This window comes from Gymnoscopelus microlampas (genome assembly GCF_963454915.1).
Source record: "Gymnoscopelus microlampas genome assembly, chromosome: 10".
In the NCBI taxonomy this organism is placed as follows: domain Eukaryota; kingdom Metazoa; phylum Chordata; class Actinopteri; order Myctophiformes; family Myctophidae; genus Gymnoscopelus; species Gymnoscopelus microlampas.
In genome coordinates this window covers 44,216,030-44,240,159 of record NC_139947.1, presented here as the reverse complement: position 1 = coordinate 44,240,159, position 24,130 = coordinate 44,216,030, and the positions used below count along the sequence as shown (strand labels likewise).

The 24,130-nt window shown below is 39.3% G+C and overlaps 2 protein-coding genes across 2 annotated transcripts; both read left to right on the top strand.

Annotated features, from left to right (window-relative positions):
• Nucleotides 1-588: 588 nt before the first annotated feature.
• r3hdml (R3H domain containing-like) lies at nt 589-4,038 on the top strand (the record flags this gene model as incomplete). The annotated part of the gene is made up of 7 exons (XM_084070124.1): nt 589-653; nt 1,289-1,352; nt 2,202-2,489; nt 2,944-3,062; nt 3,277-3,379; nt 3,485-3,600; nt 3,906-4,038. 7 exons carry the CDS (start codon nt 589-591, stop codon nt 4,036-4,038), a joined length of 888 nt encoding a protein of 295 aa, XP_083926250.1.
• Nucleotides 4,039-5,882: 1,844 nt separating this feature from the next.
• On the top strand, nt 5,883-23,070 carry hnf4a (hepatocyte nuclear factor 4, alpha). The gene is made up of 10 exons (XM_084068870.1): nt 5,883-5,997; nt 17,032-17,206; nt 17,685-17,779; nt 18,308-18,414; nt 18,557-18,712; nt 19,377-19,464; nt 19,560-19,712; nt 20,305-20,541; nt 20,974-21,096; nt 21,841-23,070. Exons 1-10 carry the CDS (start codon nt 5,949-5,951, stop codon nt 21,981-21,983), a joined length of 1,326 nt encoding a protein of 441 aa, XP_083924996.1. The 5' UTR covers nt 5,883-5,948; the 3' UTR covers nt 21,984-23,070.
• Nucleotides 23,071-24,130: the final 1,060 nt, after the last annotated feature.

Sequence of the window (24,130 nt, the reverse complement as noted above, 5' to 3'; positions counted from 1 at the left end):
ATATGGTCCGCTCCTTTTTCCTTCTACAGCAAATCTCTGCGCCAAAAATAGTTAAAATACAATTTTAACTATTTCACGTTGTGAGCTCGTAGAGACGCTATTTTCGCCGAATGTTAGCCCCAAAATAGGGTTGCTAGGGTTCTTGTGGTTAAAGAATGCATGTCATTCTTTATACAAACTATCTTTCTTGAGAGGCATGATAATTCATGGTGAGGAGGCATGGGAGCAGAGATTATATAACAGATTTCCAATCTGTGAAAATCACGTTAAGGAAATTCAGACATTGAAAATGTTTTTCTCAATGGCCATGCATTATCATACCTCAACTGTTTTTGGAGACCATCCGCAGTCCGCAAGACAGGCCTATGAATATATTCAACGCAAATGGCTCATTCCTGATAATAAACTACAGTGCCACATACTGAACCAGAATGCTTCAAATGTGACTCTGCCTTTATTATATAATACTCATTCCCCTACCCAGCAGAGCTGTAGTCTCTGTGATCTCTTTGACCCCAGTGGTTGTTGAACCCGTGGCTGCTGTGGACCTTGGCAGGTTTTGAAGTCTCTTGGTATACTGTATTACACATGGCAGAGGACCAGGGGCCCAGAAGCCCTTCACAGAACCAACAACAGCTGGAGATGAGCGCTGAGTCTGCAGTCACTTCAAAATGGGTCCTTATTCCCCTTTGGTTAATATGCATTCTTCAACACGCAGCTCAGTCCTTCCCCTAGGCCTGCTTATTTTCATTGTGTTTTATTGAAACAACTGAGGGAGTTTCAATAAAACCTTAACATGTGTTCTACGGGTAAGAACACCCCTTGAAAGACTTCAAGCTTCAAGTAAAAAAAAAAGCCCCAAATCTAATTAACAGTGAAACACTTTTTTATGTCCTGAAATATATTTTGTTCAACAAAATCTCACTATGATGATACACCCATTCATCAATCATAAAACAAAGCACTACAAGATTACAGCTATACCAAAGACGTCAAATGCGAATTGCTCAGATATGCGTGAAAAAAAACGTAAAATGTTTGGTACAGTGAACTTCATGAGTCATTGTCAGGTTGATTTATTTCTACAGGAGTTGCGAAAGAGACTACATAATTCTTGTATTGAGAATGCTGTATCACCTATCAAACAGTTTTGTGAGTGAACATCCCTGTGGGAGGAAGCGTACAGGAGGGTTTGTGCGTCAGATGCCCTGAGCAGTAACATTTCCCTGCCACATATGTCAAACGGGCTTGTTTGCAAAGGCTTGTGTTTAAGTGTGGATGTCCTCAGCTTCCCAACTTCTTGTCTGACTTTCACTGCTCTGTTGATCTGGAAACATCCACCGATGTTGGCGGTACGTGGCTTAGCTTTCAGGAGTTTTAGACCCACTGTCTTATTCTTTTTTATTACACAATAACACAACATTATGTTGTATTTTCATTGTATTTTATTATTTATGTAGTATCTTATTACAGTAGAGAGGTATTTTGTACAGTTGATGTGCTGCGATGGTGAGTGACCAGATGTGCTTAACTCTGTTAATCTTGACCTTTTTCTTTTAGATAGTTTACAAATTGGATGAGTTCTAGATTTTGTCTTGTATTCTTGTATTCTTCTGTTACTTTCAAGTAAGGTTTGAATGAGTATGTCTTAGATGTAAAGTTATACAAAAAATATCCTCTTTCCTATTTTAATCTTGTTGCTTAATTCATTTTTCTGTCATGAAGATTAATCTATATGAGATTGCTTGTTAATGAAACTGAATCCAGTAAAAATGTCAGTTGATTGATTCATTTTAATTCAGGTACAGTGAGTTTAATCTTTAATCTCATCATTTGCACATTGACTTAATTTGACTCCTGTAATGAATCAAATCAAATTATTGAATACATTTACTCATAATCCTTATTTAAAAGTTGTCAAGGTATAATCATTTGGTGCCTCTGTTTTTATTACATCTTCTAATCTAAAAAGTATTAATATTATGTCTAAATTGTTAGCCGCACTGTCTGGCACGGCACTGTCTGAACATATATACTTGTATAAGCATGTGACAAATACATCTTCAATACATGTTGTCTGTTTCATATTGAGCCTTTTTTTAAGATTTGTTTAAAGTCATTGAATATCTGAATGCCTTCCAACTTTCATTCCACATCAGAACAGTGTGAGGACTTGGTGCTGCTCCTACCCTGCCCTAAAGGCAGAGATGGCTGCTGCTTCTGTTCAACTCCTGTTTGCTGCCATCTTGTGGACAGTACCTTATAGGGGAGCCGCAACTACTACATTTTCAAATCCCACAGACCTCCTCAACATGACCAAAACAAGCTTTGAAACTGATTCGGTCTTCAGGAATCTTACCAGCAGTGTCAGTGTGTCCCGTGGTAGACGGCGGCGAGCCATCTCGAACAGGGACGTGAATGCCTTGCTGGATTACCACAACCGAGTCCGTTCACAAGTTTCCCCCCCTGCTGCCAATATGGAATACATGGTGAGTGCCTTCTGTGAACACTGTATTTTGTACCAGACCAGGAATCAAGAGACCAGTCCCACATCTAAAACTAACAAAGAATATCTCTCTTTCTGTTGCCATGAAAAGGATCAGCTTCAGCTCACACTAAATCATTTTTATTTTGTTATTTACAGATAGGCCTACTGTATGTGATTCCTGGAAACATGAAAACCAGTGAAGGGTTTCCCCACATGGTCTTCTTTATAGCTGCAGAGGCTGGGGTTATTTGTTTTTCAATTTTATGGTTTTGGAGAGTCCTTGAGCAGATGTTCTCTTTGGTCTGTCTGTCTGTCTGTCTGTCTGTGTCTCTGACTGTCTCTGTCTCTCTGTGTGTGTGTGTGTGTGTGTGTGTGTCTCTCTCTCTCTCTCTCTCTCTCTCTCTCTCTCTCTCTCTCTCTCTCTCTCTCTCTCTCTCTCTCTCTCTCATCTACAGGTGTGGGATGAGGGATTAGCCAAATCAGCAGGCTCCTGGGCCTCACGCTGCATATGGGATCATGGCCCAACACAAGCCATGAGATTTATGGGCCAGAACCTATCAATAAACTCTGGAAGGTAGTACAAAATATAATACAACATTTTCCTTGTTGTTCCTTTTTTTTGCTCAGAGGTTACATTTGAAACATATGAACATAGCCTTCGTATATACAGAATATGAGATGAGTCTGTCAGTGTAAGAAATACAAAATAGAGATGTGTATTTTGGGAAACATACAGTATCAGCCTAAAATGGATGAGTAAACAAAATGATGTGACTTGTTTGTGACAGATACCGGTCCATTGCTGAGCTAGTGAGATCATGGCACAATGAGAGACAACACTTCTCCTACCCCAACAGGTGTCATGGACCTGTGTGTTCTCACTACACACAGGTATGTTGGCTTTCAAAACCGTTCCCTAAGAAAGCAACATGTGACACGTGTGAAGAGTATGACATTGACATTTACACCTGTGGAATCTGGTGCACTGTATTTCAGATGGTGTGGGCCAGCACCAACAGAATGGGATGTGCAGTGAAGAAGTGTTTAAATATGTATGTGTTAGGTAGCACATGGAGGGAGGCCACACTTCTAGTCTGCAACTACTCTATAAAGTAAGTACTGTGCAAAAAATTATCTGGTTTTAACATGATACATATCACGTTATGATGTGATAATATCATGTTATAACGTGATAATGTATCACGTTATAATGTGATAACTTGTTTTGAAATGAGCAGACAAAATTGGAACTGGAACAATTTAAAATGTAAGCTCATACTCTCTCCTGATTGGACCTTTTATTTTAACCAAAAGATATCTCTTACTCTGTCTTTTCTTGTTTGTTAATTATGTTTTAGAATTTGGTCAGACAGATTGTTCAGTGGAGGTGTTATACTAACTTTATTACATTCCTCAGGGGTAACTGGATCGGAGAGGCTCCTTATAAGACGGGGAAGCCATGTTCAGCCTGTCCATCCAGCTACGGAGGAACCTGTCGTAGAAACCAGTGTTCTGGATACACAAACACCAAAAATCATAAAAGATATTAGAAACAACCTTACATGATATGATAAATTACATAATTTCATGTTTTAATGGAAGAATGAAGAGAATGAGATATCCTGGTGAACTTCTGCTCAGCTAATGAAAAGCATTACTACAAGAAAAGCACATGATCTTTATTTTGTTTGTTTTCCTTGTTGTTGTTTTTTTTTCTAAAAAAGGATTTAGCAATTAATTTACCACTATTGTCATATGCCTTTATGAATGACTGTCACATACATAATCCAGTGGATCTAATAGCACGAATGTATGTCTTTTCTGTAGGATGTTTTCTATTGTGAATCTCTCCATCACATTGTGCCAATAACATCTAAAAGAAAATGACTGCAGTCATCAGATGCTTATCTATCTAAACACAACCACAGAGACATGTTTTTGCACTGTTATTGATGAATTTATTAGGTGAGTTTTATGAATATTTGTTACAAATGAAGCACTTTTTTATTGTACAGATGATACAGTAGCTGTACTGTAGCTGTACACACATGTATGTGTTAGTGATTCTCTTACAGTTTGGTTTTACAGTACATTGTAACATTATATTATTTCTTTGTTATCATGGCTGGAAAAACTGGCAAGTCACACTCCGAATAAAGAGTAATAAAACAATGTGGTTAATTCATTGATATATAATTGAATGCATGATTAAACATTTGATTAAGTTAGAAAACGACTGAATATTCACAAATAGCTTGCTCTACAGTAATTGTGTTTATTGGTTGCAAGCTATACAGGCAGTGCTCAGATGTTTTAAGCAAAAGTTGAAATACCACAAAATAAAAATACTCTGTTACAAGTAAAAGCCCTGTAGTTGTCAAATAATTGTATTACTGTAAAAAGTACAAGATTAGTTATGAGATGTAGTGGAGTAGAGGTTTACCTTATCACGTAAGGTAAACCTAAATACTCAAGTAAAATAAATGTACCTCAAAATTGTACTTGAGTACAGTACTTAGTTACTTTCCACCACTAGTTACTTTCTGTTTCATTTGGATCTCATTACATTTCTCCATCTATCCTCAGAGACAGTGTTATAAAACAGGAGTCTAATGCAGCTTTTATGGTCATATGGGGAAATTATGTGGGACTCTCAAACAATCTAGGCACTGACACGCGCGCGCACACACACACACACACACACACACACACACACACACACACACACACACACACACACACACACACACACACACACACACACACACACACACACACACACACACACACACACACACACACACACACACACACACACACACACCATGTGGCATATGATGTGAATGTATAAATAATAATAATTATGTTAATGGTGAAACATGTATTGACTCCTTTCAGTTGTATTACATCATTAAACAGGAAATATTTTTTCCTCTCCTAATACAAAAGTGATTACGTCACTCACATGCACAGACTCCCACCCTCAGTACATTCTCCACACCTCTCTCTCTCTCTCTCTCTCTTTTATGTCACTCCCTGCCTTCTGGTTTTCTATTTCCTTTTGTTCAAACTCAGTTTCCTATTCAAACCACATATTCAGCCCCAATTCATATTCAGCAAAATGTCCATTTGGTGATGAGAAAGAGGGTGAAACACATCATAACTTTATGTCTATTTGAGTTTCTATCATCTTGTTGCTATAGTTACAGCTGCTGCCATATAGATTGGTTGGATCCATACAAGCCTGGTTACTGTTTAACCTCTCCACCCACATTTACCCAGATTAGGAAAATCAATAAGATAACAGCAGCGACACCGGCCTTACCTTGCGCCAACAACACCCTTCTTACAACCGGCGGTGACAAACTTCCATATTTTGCACCTTATGCTTTGAGAAGACGTGGGGAAGAATAGAGACCATATAAAACACATGCTTTGGAGGAGATAATAGGAGGAAGCCATGGTCAATGTTAATAAACAAGTCAGTTCAAGTATGGAACTTCCATTTGGTGAGCACCTTTGTTTTCATCACTTTAACTCTTGACTGGCTTGAGTGAAAAAGATTGTGTGTGCCAGCTGCTTGCTTGCTTTATGCCTCTCAGAAAGCCGGTAGCTTTGCAAAGTCACCGGCCTGAGAGCAACGATGGGACGCAATTGATTCCTGGTGGCGAATATCGTCGCCATTTTCGTCTTGGTTTTTCACATGGCTGCAATCAAAGAGGCGTGTCAGAGATATGGAGGTTGTTAAATATAGGCCCTAAAAGCTGGGTTCTAACATGATGATGACACTGTGATGAGACTGGACGGATGAAAGGCTGGTGTACCCTCCAAAGACACAGAAGATGGTTTTAGGTTCTGATCGGGGTGCTGACCCCTATAATGGTTATAAGTAGTCCTGCCTATGTGTGTTTGAAGCAGAGTACAGGATTAAGTCTTGTTAAGCTATTGTTCTGGTAATGTGGGGGGCGGGGGGTTACATTTTCCTCCAGTGGTGCAAAAGCACACAGTAAAATCCTGTGTTAATTTAACTCTGAGAATGTAAAAAAATATTTGTAAGGGTGCATTTTTAACACTCTAGTAAGAGTTAAATTAACACTCAGGATTTTAATGTGTTACAAGAAAAATACTGAATTGTTGAGAGTCGAGACCATGTCAGAAAGATGAAAGCATGTACCATGGTGGATCGTTTTCTGTGGTTTATTGTCTGGAACTTTGCATTTTAACATTGTTACAGTACATAATGCTGTTTACTGTAGGCCTACATGCACTTTAGCAAGTGAATAGGTCAATACCCTATAGCCTTGTTAGAAATTGATCAATTGACACAAAATATTTGACAGTGTACTGTATTGTATCTGACACATGTGAATAAGAACCAGACATAGCGTGCATAGATGGCACGGGTGTAGTTTTTATGATTTGCATGTTAGGATGGGAGATGGGCAAAAACATTGTTGGCAATGACTTAATGGGGCAACACATTAACTTTTCCCAATATTTGGTACTATGCTCTCCATTTCTCTCTCTTTCTATCTTATAGGACTATGGCTATATGCAGGTAGTGCTGTAGTGGAGGTTAAAGAGCAGATCATTCCTACTGTTTTATCATATATATGCCATTGTCAACCTACAGTTGGTTTTAATTTACTCTAACATACTGCATTAGTGAATAAACAAAAATGGTAGTAATAATACTATTTACTGAACATAAATTGTTTAAAACACCATTAATAAACAGAACAAAGAGAGGTACACAGACATACATGTACACATATTTCTCAAAATGTTATTAAGCCCTAATCGATCCAGTGGTCTCTTCCAGTTATTGATAAAGATTAATATTTTAATGAAGGTATATAATAGACTCCCACAGTCTTGTAGATGCTGGTTCATCCCAACCCTCCATCATTTTGTCCCAAACTTTGTTGGCAGGCAGTTCTCTGTTCCACCTTGCGACTGCATACGGTACTGTTATTGTAGGTCTATTCTCCCCACCATACGCCCCATTTCCAGTCATGGTATGAAATAAATCATCTATTCCTAGTGCTATTTATGATAATAAAAGCAACAGTAACAGTAAGCTAACATCATTATTCTTCAGTGGTACATTTATTATTGTGGGTGTTCATCCCCCTGGAGTGCATTATTACTTCCTTCAAAATATGACATGGGGGGATTTCAAATTGATCCATCTTAACTGATATGACAAGACTAATTTATGTCCCTTGATAAAAATGATGTAGGGCTATAGTTGAAACAGTGGAAATGACAAACTATAATGTGGAAACAAACACATGGGCTTTGATAATAAACCAACTAATATCTTATGTCCACAAATCCATTCATATTTGGGCTTCGATGGTGGCTTAGTGGTTGGCAAGAAGTTTGAACCTGACTGAGGCTTTTGCATGTTGATGTGGGATTTGTCTGGGTGTTCCAATTCCCTCTCACTTCTAAAGGCATGCATGTTAGGGACAAACTCCTGCCAGTCACCTTGAGGCACTGGCCTGAGTGGCCTCAAAGGTAAAAGCTGATCTATGGGCGCTGCTCATAATAGTTTGGATAGGATCCTTTTCCAAAAGGATTTGTTGAGCCACTGTATGTGTACCGGATCTTCAAAAAACATTTATGTTACAAATGCATTTCCTTGGCAGCTGTCTGCTCTAAGCTTCTTTTTGCCTGAGACCGGGTTGCACTATATTTCTTGGTGCAAACAAAAAGAACAACAAAGAACTGCTCTGGTTGCTCCAGTGTAGAAATTGTGCTGACACAATGTCTCCAGAGAGCATCAAGCTTAGCAATAGTGATTACTGAGTTATTTACATTATTTTGTAAACAATGAACTAGATATACATTAATTACATTATACATTCTGCGATCACTTATTAATCAGCAGTGACTTGAATGTTACAAACATGCCACAAACTGTATATCCTTTTAAACCTTATTTCTCATAGCGTTGACTACCAAGACCACAGAACAGCAAACAGTTTTCTGAACAAGGCAAAATTATAGCTTTTATAATAGGGCTACACATAACTTCATGTCAGACACATGATATTAATTGCTCAACGGTCACAACTTAGGCAAACGCTGAGTTCTGCCGTTTGCAGAATCAGTTGGTGTATGTAAACACAACAAAAGCTATTGAACAGCCCTTCAATGAACAGATCTGTTTGTCTAGAAAGTTGAATGACTTGGTGAAGAGGCACTGAGGTGCTGGACTCCTACACACAAGACCAAAGTGGGGCAGAGACAGGATGAACAGTACACAGTCAAATCCTGAACGTTACAGTCATTTAATTCTGAAAGACCCTCACAGGTAAATGTTTACGCTTTCAGAGTTAAATAAACACAGACACTGATAGGTCCTACTTTTTGTGGCGCTCATAATAAATCATTTTTAGGATGCGGTAAACACGGTCAGAATTCTATGTGGAAAATGCTCTGGAAGCTGCAATCCTATCCAGAACTTATTTTAAGGAATACAATGTTATTTTAATCAATCTGTATTTATGGTATGTTTGTACAATAACTAGTACATCTGCAGTGGTTCGAAGTGATCTCCCTAATCTTCCAATGAGAAATTCAGACCCTTGTCTCAGGTACTACTTGTCAACCTACTGATTGACAACCTCATAAGCACAATATAACCCTGGTCACGTGAGCATTAGCAGTAGAATTACAGCGTTTGAATCCTGGATAGGACATGAGACTTATCGATTGCAGCTTTTAGGAGCCCAGTGGAGCTAATGTTATATTTGTGAGCAAACTGAATCATGTCTGAACATTTTTCCAAGGTATTGTGGTCTCAGTCGCTATGCATAGCTCTAATCTCAACAAAATTATATCTAAAAAGTTAGACTATTGCATATTTATTCACCGCTATACAGTATTACAATTTTGAAACACTGAAGCACCTTATTTTTGTATTTAACTTTTGACACTGAAAGTACTGTATGGCAGGATATAGTTATAGATATACAGTATAGACTTTGTGTCATTAACAAGGTGAATATATTTCAGAACGTTGTCTTCAAGTCAGTAAACAAAATTATCATCTACATTAAATGAAAATTTTGCCAATTTGCACGTGTTTATGTAGCATTAAACCTGAGGCAGAGCCCCCCAATTAGCAGCCTACGTGTAGGGTGGGTATTACTGTTTGCTTGACACCATTAAGCTGGGTGTTCAAGCCTCCAATCAAATCTCATTGTGACAGGCATTAGTGGATTATCCTCAGTTGCTACTCTCATTCTGGCCCCTACGACCAGCCCTATGGCCCTTGCAAGCAGGGAGCACAACAGACCTGGCCCTGCTCCCTCTCTCTGCCTGCCTCAGTGTGGCTGGGCCTGAGAGAGCTGCAGCCCACTCCCAGTCTGGGGCTCATGGGCCTTCTTCGCTCAGTGGGCCAGATAACTGTCAGGGCTCTGCCGTCACAGGGATGTTTGGCGATGATGGAACACTGCAATACACCAATCCAGGTAAAGCGAAAGAAAGCAACAGTATTTTCAAAACCTGGCTGTGAAGCCAAGGAATTAGTCAGAGTATGTAGGTTATTCCAAAGTCAGGTGCAAACAACAAGCTGCTGTTTGTTAATGTTGTAAATCTGGATATTTTGTTCTGAGGAGAGTAAAGCTGCTGGGCTGCTGAGGGAGCAAATGTTACTACTGTTATAAATGACAGTCATGCTATGTGTTTGTGGTTTACAGTATGGTCTTGATGGTGATCACTAAATGGAATGGCATATTTGGGGTAAAAAGATATTGAATAAAATATTGTTGAATGGACAAAGAATTTAGTCATGTCCAGTTGAAAATTAAAGTACCAGATTGTTGACCTACTGGGTAGTGGATATGGTGTGGTGACCATTTTAGATGCTGAATAACACATTTCCCAACAGTTTGTATAGAAATGTCCACATGGTGGCAGTAACAGCCAGTGATTCTAACTTCACTGACAGACTAATAGGTTGGTCAGTGACACTGACATCATTCAGAGCCAGTGATTTGTGCATAGCGCTGGCTGGTTGTAAACACAGTAAGGGAGAACATGGGAGTTAATTACCTGCCACCCAGGTTATGAACCACCATAATAAGGGTAATGGGTTGAAAACAATGAAACTGCCCAAGGCCATATCAAAGAAGCTGTCAATTACTGTGACCATATTATTAATACACACACACATCATACAGCATACTGCAGATCACCCATGACTGGTAGGTCAGCTGCTGTGTATATAAGCATAACAGCCACAGATGTGTTTATAATTTCACTACAAGCATTTTACAGAAGCAATTTCATTTTGTTCCCAAACTGCAAATCTATTGAAAATGTAACTACCCTCTAATTTGGCTGCTGCCCAAGTGGGCCTGTTTGTCTTTGGTCTTGCTGGGGTGGGATAAGGTTGAATGCCTGGACATTTATAATCTTGTTATTCAAGATATTGAGGTTAAATGTCTATTGATTAGCTGATGTTGGGAGGGCCTATAGGGAATCAGGAAGATAAAGGTGCGCTGAGCGGTGCTGCTGACATAAGTGATTGAGTCGGCAGTCAAAATGAATTCTCAGCAAAACAGCAGTTAATGATTACAGAGGCTTATCAAGCACTGTGATTGATTTACATTGCACATCGGTCTACATGTTTATTGATGCAATTGTTTACTTATTTGGTGCACTGAGGCAACTTTAGTTTCTCTGTCATTGCTAAGAAGCTATGCCTGGATATATCAAATGCAAACAGTTGATATATACTGTTCTAGTTTAAAGAAGTGTATTGGAAGATGAAATATTTCATCAGTCCATCTTTATGCCAGAGTCTGAAAAACTAAACTAAACAAATAACAGCTTCCAACTACAGCAATATTCCTGAAAAATTAGAAAATCTGTAGTGACACTATTAATTTCACAGAAATAACACACAGTAGGTCTAGGCCTACACTACTCCCAGGCTTATGCCAAATAGTTGGTTGTTGTTTTGTTTGGTTGTTTGTTTGTTTGTTGGTTGTTCATTGTTTTTGATGTAAAGCGTCCTTGGGTTTATGAAAGGCGCTATATAAATTCAAGCTATTTTTTTATTTTATTATTATTACACTACATCCATGTGGTGACATAGAGCTTTCCCGCTCATTAGTAGGTGGAAAAAAGAACAATGACAACTTGGTGATCTTTTTTCTTTAACTACACACTTCTGTGTCCAACACGGTACATTATGAAACCTGTGCAAAATTAGCACTAATTGGTTCATAATTACACAACAAACCCACATCATGGGTGAGGATATCTTCTGATGCTCCAGACAACAAACAAAAAACTCTACTCTCAGAGGCATTTTTCTACTACTTATTGTGCTTTCATCATGTTAGAATACATCATATTGACTGAAATGTGCCCCAAAAGTGAGGTTATGTAATTGAAGAGAAATGAGTCTACAAAGAGTGCAAAAGCTTCATTCACTGTCTTCACATTTTCCCAGTACCCGTCTGCTAATTAAAAGGCTTACTCAAGACTCTCAATCTGTCATATCAGCTTCAGTATAGGAATCACTTTAGATGTTGCCACAGATGGTGACTTCACTGAAGTAAACAAACGGTCCCAAAAGTTTTTTGACAAACAAGGATCACAGGCCTTTGAGGCTGATGCTTTTCCTTTTATACTACTGTATGTCATCATTTAGAACTGCAGAAAACTATTTAATTGAGCTGACATTGCTTATTCTCTAATTAATCCTCTTAGAAAAATTATTGTTCTATCCAAACTTTAAAGATATACAATAATAAAAAAAGGGCACATATAAAATCATGTATATACATGTTAACCACTATTGGCAGAAATAATGAAGATAATTTGTCAATGACACAGAAAATGTGATATTCCCCTGCTCAACCAGAGGGGCTTGCATAAGCTGTGTGATTTGCAGATAGTTATCTGTTGACAAGGTCTTCGCCATGACATGATACTCACATATCTCCTCCATCTACCACAGGTGAGTGGAGAGCAGTAGGATTTCTCTGCTGGCCACAAAGGTGCTTCAACAAGCACATTGTCTCTTTGTCCTTTTATCAATATCACCACAGAGTTGGATGTGCATAATAAACACTCACGTTTCCCCTGTAGTGGAGCTCCCTTCTAAAAAAAACAAAGTTGGTTCCCATGCAATGTATTCCAAATCCTATTGACAACTCCATAATGAATTCTCCTTTACTCCCAACTGCTTTTTCCAGAATTTAGATTTTACTATACAGCTTCACCGCAGCTTGCCTTTAGGACTGGACTTGGTAAATGGAATCTAGTGATTGAGCAGAAGGTACAAATAGGCAGCGGTTACAAATGGAGTTTGGTCAGTGGTCGGAGATTCCTATTGTGAAGATAGACAGGACTTTGTTCACAAACTGGAGTTTGAAGTTTCAAAGGGGAGAATCACACAAGTGTTACATCAGTTCTCAGCGGTCCTTTGACTTTTAGCCCCAGGGCAGGGAGTTTGGGTGACTGATTATAAGAAAGGACTCCCATCCCATCCCATCCCATCATGGCCACTGCAAACTGAACTCCAATACAGATGTTGTCAGCTGTGGGCTAACATTATCATAGCCCTGTGTAAATGAGAAGATGTCTATTTCTTCTTGTTGAATATTTGCCTATACAAGATTATTCCTTGGACATAAGCATTATAGTTGGTTCTGATAATCTGAACTTGAGCAATAACATAGGGTCTGACATCTCAGGTTATGATGAAGCAGTTACTACTTTGTATGTATTAGGTTTATTTTTCCCTGGGTCGTCGTGGGCAGCTATAAAGTTAGTCTCTTCATGTAGCTACTGCAGCACCATCTGTTTCATGCTAATATACAGAATGCATGCTGTATGATGTAGCACGCGTGGAACGTACCTATCTCAAAAGAATAAAGTTGAGGGTTTCAAACTAGCTATGCCTATCTCATACATACATAAGAACAGTTTGTCACCGAGTGTGATTAAGAAAGCTATAACCACACAGATTATACTTTATAGTCCTGTATATGACTGTTCCTTGAGGAGTTCACAGAAATTTAAGATGGGAGCAGAGATAAAAAAGCTTTAATGACGGAGAAGATAAGATTTGTTCCAAGTGACTCATTCATAGCTTCACACAGATTGTCCTTCATTCCCATCCCCCTGCTCACTGGGTGCTTTGGAATAATGAACTAACTTCCTGAGCAAATATGAGAGCAAACGCTCAACACACGTGAACGTGAAAACATTTTGTAATTGATAACCTCTATGTAGATGTGAAAGATGACATGCTCTTAGTACATTATCTAATCACTGCATTCATTTCTGGATAGGTTTTGAACCATTTTACTAATATAGGTGTAATGGCGGTGAATTAATCAGGATTTGATAAAATGTTCCAATCTCATTTGGAATGCCTATTTCAAACGAACCATGATCAATGAATCTGAATCTGAGTGGGTATTGTCATTCAGTGGCTTCAGAGAACCTTTTCAATGGTTTTTAATCACTGGTTGACAATGTCCCTTTTAATTTGTGATTGGATTAAGAGATGGCTTTAGTCAATATTTAATTGTGAAGAGGATAATATCTGACTATTTCCTTAGTGACCTGTAGGAATGTTATGGTGTTTGCCTGCTTTGAGAGAGAGACATCATTTTATGAATCCTCTATATACTCTGGGTGGGTGGTTATCAAGTTCACCCACATGGGGTTTACTGCTCCTGAGGTCTGGTTGAACCCAAGATCGTTGACCTATTGCTTTGTACTGGCACTTTCTCTTCTTCAAATACCAGACTACTGTTTGCCATGTCACGTTGACTTACGCACAGAGGGGTTGGGGATTTTCGCAACAGCAATATTTTAAAAAACATTTTTACCATTGCTGCAGTACACAAGAACATATATTTCTCTATGAGCTCATCATCTTGATTACAAAGATTTAGATGTATTCCCTACATGGCCAGTCTTGTCACTAACTTGCTCATGCCATCTATTTGGTAAAACGTTGGCAGCTGTGGGCTTGAGCCTACTGTAGTGTATACTTTGTCTTATGAAAGTGTTGCTCGCCAAAGGTAAAGGTACGTTGTGTTAGTTATCATTTTTGGTGAGCAACATTAGTAATCGATAAAATAGAAGTTAAGCTTTACTCTGAAAATATATCCTCTGGGCCTTCTTACCCAGACAGGTTTTCATGATAGACCTCCTCCTTGAGGAGAAACTAGCCAGGCACAAGTATTTGGATCAAAACGCAGCCTCACATGTGCCCTGCATTTTGAGAAACAATGAACTCTTTTACCTAAAGGCGTCAATTTTCTTTAGTGAGAGTTATTTCTCTAGTTAATTATGCAAGAATTAACTGAGATTTACCAAGGGACGTATTAAATGTGGCAGTAAGTCTGAATCCAAGCTGTTGGGACTCTAATGATATGGGCAACCCAGGTAAGCTAAACTTTGCTCAATACTGAATTGTAAATGGCATAGTCTGCCCTGTACTGAAGTAGATTTAGGTCACCGTGATTTTCTTAATACTCACAGTATGGCAAGGCCATAGAGTGAGATGAGATACTTTTACTGCTTTGAAATGGATGACTGGCTGAAACTGGTGGTGCAGTGGTGATGATGTGTCTTTGGTGCAGATTTGACATTTTATGACCCTCATTGGGAAATTGTTTATCCATTATTAGCAGCAGTGTGGAGAGATGGGGGAGAGAGAGAGAGAGAGAGAGAGCGAGAGAGAGAGAAAATGAGAAATAGACAAACAGACAGACAGACAGACAGACAGACAGACAGACAGACAGACAGACAGACAGACAGACACAGAGAGAGAGCACACAGATCCAAAAAGAAAGAAAGATTATCCAAGTTGTGTTATCGCTCCAAAAAACCACAACCCCTCTGATCCACCACAGAGGAGGTTGGTTAAACATCAACTAGAGAGCCACTCTGCCTCTCCTCTGGTTAGAGGCACGAGAGAGAAGGAAGGAAGGAGGAGGACCTACCGCTGTCAGTCACTGGCAGCCTCCATGTGCTCTCCCCTTTGACACCATACAGTCCCCATCACGCACAGGCAGGGCCCAGCATCTACCTAGCATACTGGGGGTGGAGTCACAGTCAAATAGAGGGAGGGGGGGTTGGGTGTAGGTGTGAAGGGGGTGCCGGTGGGGGTGGGGGGGACATTAGTTTCTTGGACAAGAAACCACTTTCTGCCTCACTGTCAGGTAGATGAGAGTTTGTTTGCCCAAAGCACCAGCAGACATGGACATGGCAGACTACAGCGAGGCTCTGGACCCAGCCTATACCACGCTGGAGTTCGAAAACATGCAAGTACTCGCCATGGGTGCAGGTGAGTCACATAAAGCCTATGCAATGGCCATGCTGTTGAACTTTGAAACTTTTCACTAGTTAAAACTTTGCTCATTAGAGGGCAAAGGGGGTTCTGCCATGAAGTGATACAAGGGGTCATTTGTCCATCTTCTGGCCATTGCCAAGAGATGATAGGGGATGCTACCATGTGACATGTCTTTTTTTATCACTTACTGCAATAGTAAAACATTAAGGGATTTTGATTTACGAGACTAGATGAGCAGTGCTCAATGCATGTTGTGCTAATTGGCTGGATGGGCAATATACATTACAGACATGGACATGACTTGTTCAAGCCTGTGGACCAATGTGATACTGGTCATATTTCAACCAGATCGATTACAAGGCATAGATCCTCTAATGAAGCAGTAGGCCGAGTATCAAGAACGTCCATCTCTAGTTACAGACGGTTGGTTCCCACAGATTCAGATCGAAGTTAAGAGCCAGAGTAGGGGTTTTCTAGCCTTTTTGCGTGATTAATGGTTTTTGAGAAGTTAAGATGACACTGACGTATTTCTGCATTCACTCTCCCATGACTTTTGGCTGCAAACCCGATGCAAAACCCACTGCAAACCCTCTAAAGCAAAACAACTCCTGAACCTCACTGCCTAAACTTCTCACCTAGTTTATGGTCACGCTGGTGTCTTAAGAATAATTATTTGAACCATAATTACTCTTCATATCTGTAGTGATTTGTACATGATTTGAACATATCTATTGATAGCCGCAATGCCAATCGTAATTTATTGAATGAAGAATAAGAAATCATGACATTCAGTGTGATTGATTGACCGTATCTGATATGACGGCAGCTGAAAGGAAGACAGTCTCCAGTGATTGCCTTTTCAGAGGTAATCAAACCTAGATCAATGTTGACCTGTTTACTGTGTCTGAGTAGTTAGTAGATCCTTGCAGATTGATTTGAAATGTCTTTGATCAGCTGTCAGCTGTGTTGACGATTGGAAGGACTGAGGCCATTTACACCTCCAACCTGAATAACGGTTTACAATAAATAAAGCGTCAAATAAAGCCACTATCTAAAAACCTCAAGTCATGTCATAGAACATGATTACATTTTAGCGTACTTCAGTCTTTGCACTGTAAAGAAGTTTAATTTGGATAAACTAATGTTCCCTTCTGGTCTCTCTCTCTCTGTCTCTCTCTCTCTCTCTCTGTTCTTGTGTCAGACTCCTCACCTGGTGAGAGTGCCACCATGAATGCTGCAAGCCACATGGGAGCAGGCACTCTGTGTGCCATCTGCGGGGACAGGGCCACTGGCAAGCACTATGGGGCTTCCAGCTGTGACGGCTGCAAGGGTTTTTTCCGACGCAGTGTCCGCAAAAACCACATGTACTCGTGCAGGTGAGAGAAAGAGATCTGTGCACATGCTGCCAAAGTATAGCCAAAGAATGTGAGCACTAAACTTTCAGACAAGACATTCTGGGTGGGGGAAGTAAGGGAATAATGTTTCCCCTAAACTTGAGAACAGCAACTCAAGTAGAAGCAATGGCAACTGCTGCAGCATAAGGGAACTCTGTATATAAGTAATCTGTGTGTGTACTGTTGGCGCAGGTATCAAACCCTTTAACCACATGAACCCTAGTGTCCCTATTCTGGGGTGAACATTCGTCAAAAAAGCTATTAGCTAGATCGGGTAATTTCTGCAAAGTTTTTTAGTACAGAGGGAAAACATGAGGGGGCCAAGTATAGACCCCTGGGGACCCCTGGGTTAAACAGCTATTCCAAGCTGTTTCCATAAATGAGAAGTTATTATTCAACTTGAAATGTAAATGATGTCAGCAAGAGTTTTTTTATTGATTCATTTTCAAACTAATTCCAGGTTTAGCAGACAATGTATTGTGGACAAAGACAAGAGGAATCAATGCCGATACTGTCGACTGAAGAAATGCTTTAGAGCTGGCATGAAGAAAGAAGGTATGCGCCATGTAGCTATCTATTCACAACAGTGACTAAGTGAACAAGCCAGTTTACATGTGCTTGTTAAAATAAGTGATTTTTAGTGATTTCTTCCACCCAATCTCTCTCAAGGTAACAAAAACAGAACTTCTGACTTGATCTGTGGATCACTGTCATAATATAAGCTGCCTCACTGAATTGAAGCTACTCAGATAGTCAGAGCATGTTGCAATAGCACTTTGTTAATGTTCACTCCACAAAGCACTGAAGTCTATGACCAGCTTATGCTGAGCAAACATTTCTGGGCCATAATAGTTATATACTGATAAACACCACAGCCTTGGAAGCCTTATTTTTCCTTTTAATGACAAAGCTATTCTATTTGGCTGTGTATTTAGTAAAACATTTTTTTATTATGTACACAATGAATTAACCCATGTGTAAAAGTCACAATGTTCTGCCACAACGTTCGATCACATGCAACACTGCAGAGCTCGGTGTTAGTTGAGAAGTACTACAAAGTAAAACCTTCAGTTTATGTCTCAGCTGTACAGAACGAAAGAGACAGAATCAGCACTAGGAGATCCAGCTATGAGGACAGCAGTTTACCATCCATCAACGCACTCATTCAGGCAGATGTGCTGTCAAGACAGGTAAGACAGCCAAAATCATTTTGGGATTTACTGTACATGCCACAGAGCTTTTTCCCATTTGAGTATAATCTGCTCACGTCTGACTGTGGACAGAATGCAATCAAGAACTCTGAGGATGTTCTTTCTATATTGCCCTGAGCAGATCACCTCTCCTGGTCCCATATTGAACGGAGACATCAGGACCAAAAAAATTGCCACCATCACGGATGTGTGTGAGTCTATGAAACAGCAGCTGCTAGTCCTGGTGGAGTGGGCTAAATACATCCCGGCCTTCTGTGACCTGCCCCTCGATGACCAGGTGAGACTCATACCCAGACGGAGTGTACATACATACCTGTAGACACTCTGGTCACTCATCAACCAGTGCTCAAGTAGCAGCAACATCAGTCTCCAAACCATACCACCTCAACAAAACAAGTACCAGTGTTACGTATAGCTATGCAGCAGTAAGGAATGAACTTAATAAAGGATTGGTTATCTCTCTGAAAGTAAATATGACAATGCATTAAAGGACTGCAAAACATAATAGGAAGCAAACACGTTTGCTCATTGTGGGCCTGATTGATTTTAGTGAACAAGATATAAATGCCTCCACTAGAGTGGTTAATGTATTTTAATCCTGAGTTAGAATATGATGAGCTGGGTTTAAAGTTATATCCCTCCCAAAAAAGCCCAGAATCATTAACACTGTGATCACCAGGGCTTGGTAACTGATTTGCTGATGTTGAATTAGTGAGGGAACCAGACATCCACATGGTCTCTGTATCTCTTTTGCTCTCTCCTTCATTGAATGTTTAGTTTTTCTGTGTGACCTTGAGGTAATATGATCAAATGGCGTTATTAAAAGCAATTAATTAATTAATTAATTAACATATGGTCAAATATGTGGGATCTGTAGGATTTTGGCATAAAACAAAACAAGTAGTGAATTAACCATAGAAAATGTATTTTCTCTATTTCAGGTGGCTTTACTGAGAGCTCATGCTGGAGAGCATCTCCTGCTTGGTGTTGCAAAGAGGTCTATGCTATATAAAGATATCCTGTTATTAGGTAAAGATTATGAACAATATGGCAACATAGTAGTCTATCTACAGCAGTTTGAAAATGTCTAGTTCTAAAACGATTTACTCCTCCTTTTTCTACAGGGAATGATCACATTATTCCCAGGAACTGTCCAGAGTTGGAGGTGAGCAGGGTAGCAGTGAGAATCCTGGATGAGCTGGTTCTTCCCTTCCAGGAGCTTCAGATAGACGACAACGAATATGCGTGTTTGAAAGCCATAGTTTTCTTTGACCCAGGTACTTCATAAGAATATACTATTTTGCATGTGTAGACACGGTCCCATAAAACATGTAATTGGGAAGTTAAAACTGTTACATCTTCTGCATTCTGCCTACACAGTAAAATCCTCAGTGTTTATTTATCCATTTGGTTACCTGTGTACGCTCTCAGAGACAAACAAACACTGACGATTTTACAGTGTGGTCTCTTTGAGACGTTTTCAGACTGTCTTCCTATTTTTGGTATGATATACTACTACTACTATGTATATTGTAGACAGCTCAGTGTTGTCTACAACCTACAGTTTATTATAATATAACTACAATGCAATTGTAATAATATAATATAATATAACAATGAGTGACCGTAACTGATTGAATTGTAAGGTCATCGGTTTGACCCTTGGCTTACCCAGTGTACATGTTGAAGTGTCCCACACACAGCAAGACACTTAACCCCCATGTGCTCGTCAAAGCCATCTGAGCAGCCATCAGCTGATTCATGCAGCAAAAGCAATTCCCCAGAAAACACTCCCTTATGTACTTTCCTAAAACACTCAGCTGTTGTCAAACCCACACACACTTAAATTCTCCATGTATTTGCTTCTAGATGCCAAAGGACTGAGTGACCCTGGTAAAATCAAACGGATGAGGTATCAGGTCCAGGTCAGTCTAGAGGACTACATCAACGACAGGCAGTATGACTCACGGGGCCGTTTCGGAGAGCTGCTCCTTCTGTTGCCGACGCTACAGAGCATCACCTGGCAGATGATCGAGCAGATCCAGTTCGTCAAGCTCTTTGGCATGGCGAAGATTGACAACCTGCTCCAGGAGATGCTCCTTGGGGGTGAGCCCTCTTCTTCTTGGTACTGTAATTGTCTCTAGCACTGCTGTGCTAGAGAGTCAAATCTGAAATGAAGTGATTCCAATTGTGTCACACAAAATGACGTCAAAGTTAAACACGATGAATAAGACAAGACTGTGAAATTTACAATAACGAAAGCGTCCGTGTCATTTTACATTTTAGTGTTGGCTATTCAAAAATAGCAGATACTGTATACAAGCTCACAGCGTGTCACTTCGTGCCGCGCTGCGAGCTTGTACATCTGCTATTTTCCTTTTACATTTTTGAATAATCTCTAAAGTGTTCGAAAACAATTCGAATCATTTTGAATTACGAAACAGTTTGAGAACTACTGGTTTAAAAGGCATTTGTAGAATCGGTCTCAGGTCTCCATGGGATAAAATATGATAATACTGTATGTGTGCTGTCTCTCAGGTTCTGCTAACGAGGCCCCACATGCACCCCACTCCCTGCATCCTCACCTAGTTCAAGAACACCTCAGTAGCAACGTCATCGTGTCCAGCAACATGCCAACTCCAATCCATAATGGTCAAATCTGTAAGTATACAAATCCATCACTATGACAAGTTTTGAGATGTGTACACTGTAAAATCCTGAGTGTTCATTTAACTCAGAGAGTGTAATGGAGATACAAATAGATACATGATTTTACTGTGTAGTATATAAGTGGAATCAGATTAACATCCCCAAAATAGGTTTAATGTGCTTCTTTATTATTTCACCATCGTTGTCATGCCAAGTGATATGGTGGCAAAATTAACTATTTCAAAGAAAGGAGGTCGCACTGACAGCTCGTAGCCGTGATGCAATAACTTAAAAAATATATATATTTTACCAACGTTTCGACACAGTAAAAGGTCTTCTTCCTTAACTATACCACAAAATTAACTATTCCACATATAATCAAGGGATTAAGATAATCAAAACTATTAAAAGCCATTTAAAATTCATAATATTTAAATGAACAGAGATTGCTAACCTTTCAATTCTCACTAGTACACAGCTACATGTGGTAGCTGGAAGGACAAACAAGCTTGGCAGAATAATCCTCTATGTTTTTCATGGAGACTAATCTGGCTTATTTTGTCAAAGAGAACTTCTGTTATTTTTTCTTAACATTTTAATGCCCTCAGCAATGTCACAAAAGTGCTTATTCCTTGTCTAAAAATTGTGTTGTTCCAAGAAATGTTATACCACTGAGAAGCAAATATGTTCACTATAGGCTACTGTACCTAGTAAATTAGATGCTAAACTCATGTACTTTTCTATCATACTTTTCAGCCACTCCTGAAACCCCAATACCTTCACCGCCTACTGCCTCCAGCTCAGAACATTATAAAATGGCCCAGGGGGTCATTGCCACAGTGCCCAAGCAGCCCACCTCCATCCCTCAGCCCACCATTACAAAGCAAGAAGCCATCTAACATCCCAAACGGACCCTAACGCTTAATTTATAGACTACTCAATTGTACGATGTAGCACGTCAAAAATAGCAGATCTACAATCTCACAACGCGTTGCTATGCAACACATTGTGAGCTGTGAGATTGTTGGTGCAGGATAGCGTCGTATGACGAAGTATAAATCATTAGTCGTGGTCAGCATTCAATTTTCTATTGTCTCGACTACTGTTTTAAAGCTGTTGTTTTACAGAACTTCCATATATTCAACAATGAATGTGTCAACTTGACTGAAACAATAAACTAGTTAAGTTTTTGTAATGTGTGTACACAAATGCAGCAATTGAGAATTTCCGACTCATTGAAAGCTCCAACCTATAACATCCTGAGGGTTCATTGAACTCTGAAATGGACAAATTAATACTGAGAATTTTACTGTGCATTTGGTAACAGCAAGTGGCTCAGGGATAACTGAAGCTTGGTATAAACACGTTAATTATCACACAAAATTAGAACTCCACAGTCATTTTATACAGAGTGTTATTGTCTAAAGTTTGTTGAAGATAGCTTATTATAGGATAATAATATGATTCGGTGAATTTCTTCAGCGTGGCGGCCGTGGACTCGATATTTGTTAAATGTATAAATGAATTTTGTGTATTGCAGAATGAAGTAAGGCTTACTATTAGAAAGGGTGAGTTAATCATTCCAATATTCTATGAATGTTACAACAGGTCTTACAAGGAATATGGGGCACATCATGTATTTAGTGCACAGTATTTCATTTTATGTTCACATCTGAAACATCTTTAATATATAAAGATTTTCACTCAGTTGTGGGTAATACCTTTTCTTTAGAAATGTCTTAAATAATGTCATTTAACAAAGCTGTACAAACCAAGTGTCCCCTTCATATGCTGTGTGACAGGATTAAGATATCCATAGTTTATTCTATGTACTTTGATATGTTAAAATGTACACCTTGACAGCTATAATGCTGTCTACTCTATGCTGCCACTTTGTAAAAGTCAAAGGCATTCTCACATATTGAAGAATTTGTGTAAGTTTCCAATTTCAGAAATGTTGTATTGGTTTAAAAATATATATATATTTTGTTTTTGTTTGAAGGTAGTATTTTGTCATTGTTTAACTGACAGAATAAACTGTGCCTTGAAACCTACAGTATACTGCCTTACAAAAGATAGGCATTATCTCACCTTACAATGTGAAGTTGAATAAATAAAATTTCAAGGTATATTTTTTACATTGAATTGTGGTGCAGTATTATACAAACCTTGAAACCTTTTAGCCTGTTAACTAATGTGATCTTGTTTCTTTCTTCTTACACTGGTGATGAAATTGGTGAAAAATGCATATGCCACACAATTAGTCAGATAAATTGGAAGATGTGTGTGTGTGTGTGTGTGTGTGTGTGTGTGTGTGTGTGTGTGTGTGTGTGTGTGTGTGTGTGTGTGTGTGTGTGTGTGTGTGTGTGTGTGTGTGTGTGTGTGTGTGTGTGTGTGTGTGTGTGTGTGTGTGTGTACGCGCGCTGTGGGTACATTTGGTACCCACAGGTATAGTATAATTTGAGAAAAAGACATTGTGAGGACCATGGCTAAAAAGTTTTTTTAGAGTTTGTTTTACAATTAGGAATAGATTCACATTGGGGTTAGGATTAGGATTAGGCATTTAGAGGTTACGTTTATGGGTTAGGGTTAGAGTTTTCCCTATGTTATACTTCAGAAAGGGATTATGATATCAAATCAAAGAAACCCTTTTTATACTTAAATAATAATAATAAATCTTGATGTCCTCACAAGTATAGTAGTGTGTGTGTGTGTGTGTGTGTGTGTGTGTGTGTGTGTGTGTGTGTGTGTGTGTGTGTGTGTGTGTGTGTGTGTGTGTGTGTGTGTGTGTGTGTGTGTGTGTGCGTGCGTGCGTGTGTGTGTGTGTGTAATAGGTCCAACGTGGCAGTATTGCTTGGTCAATGATAGTGTAAGACTATGTTGCTTCAGACTGATAAACTGTCATAAAGTCATAGATAGCAGTGATTTTAGAAACAGAGAGAGAGAGCGAGAGAGAGAGCGAGAGAGAGAGAGAGAGAGAGAGAGAGAGAGAGAGAGAGAGAGAGAGAGAGAGAGAGAGTGAGTACCAAGTGGAAAAAGTTCTGGC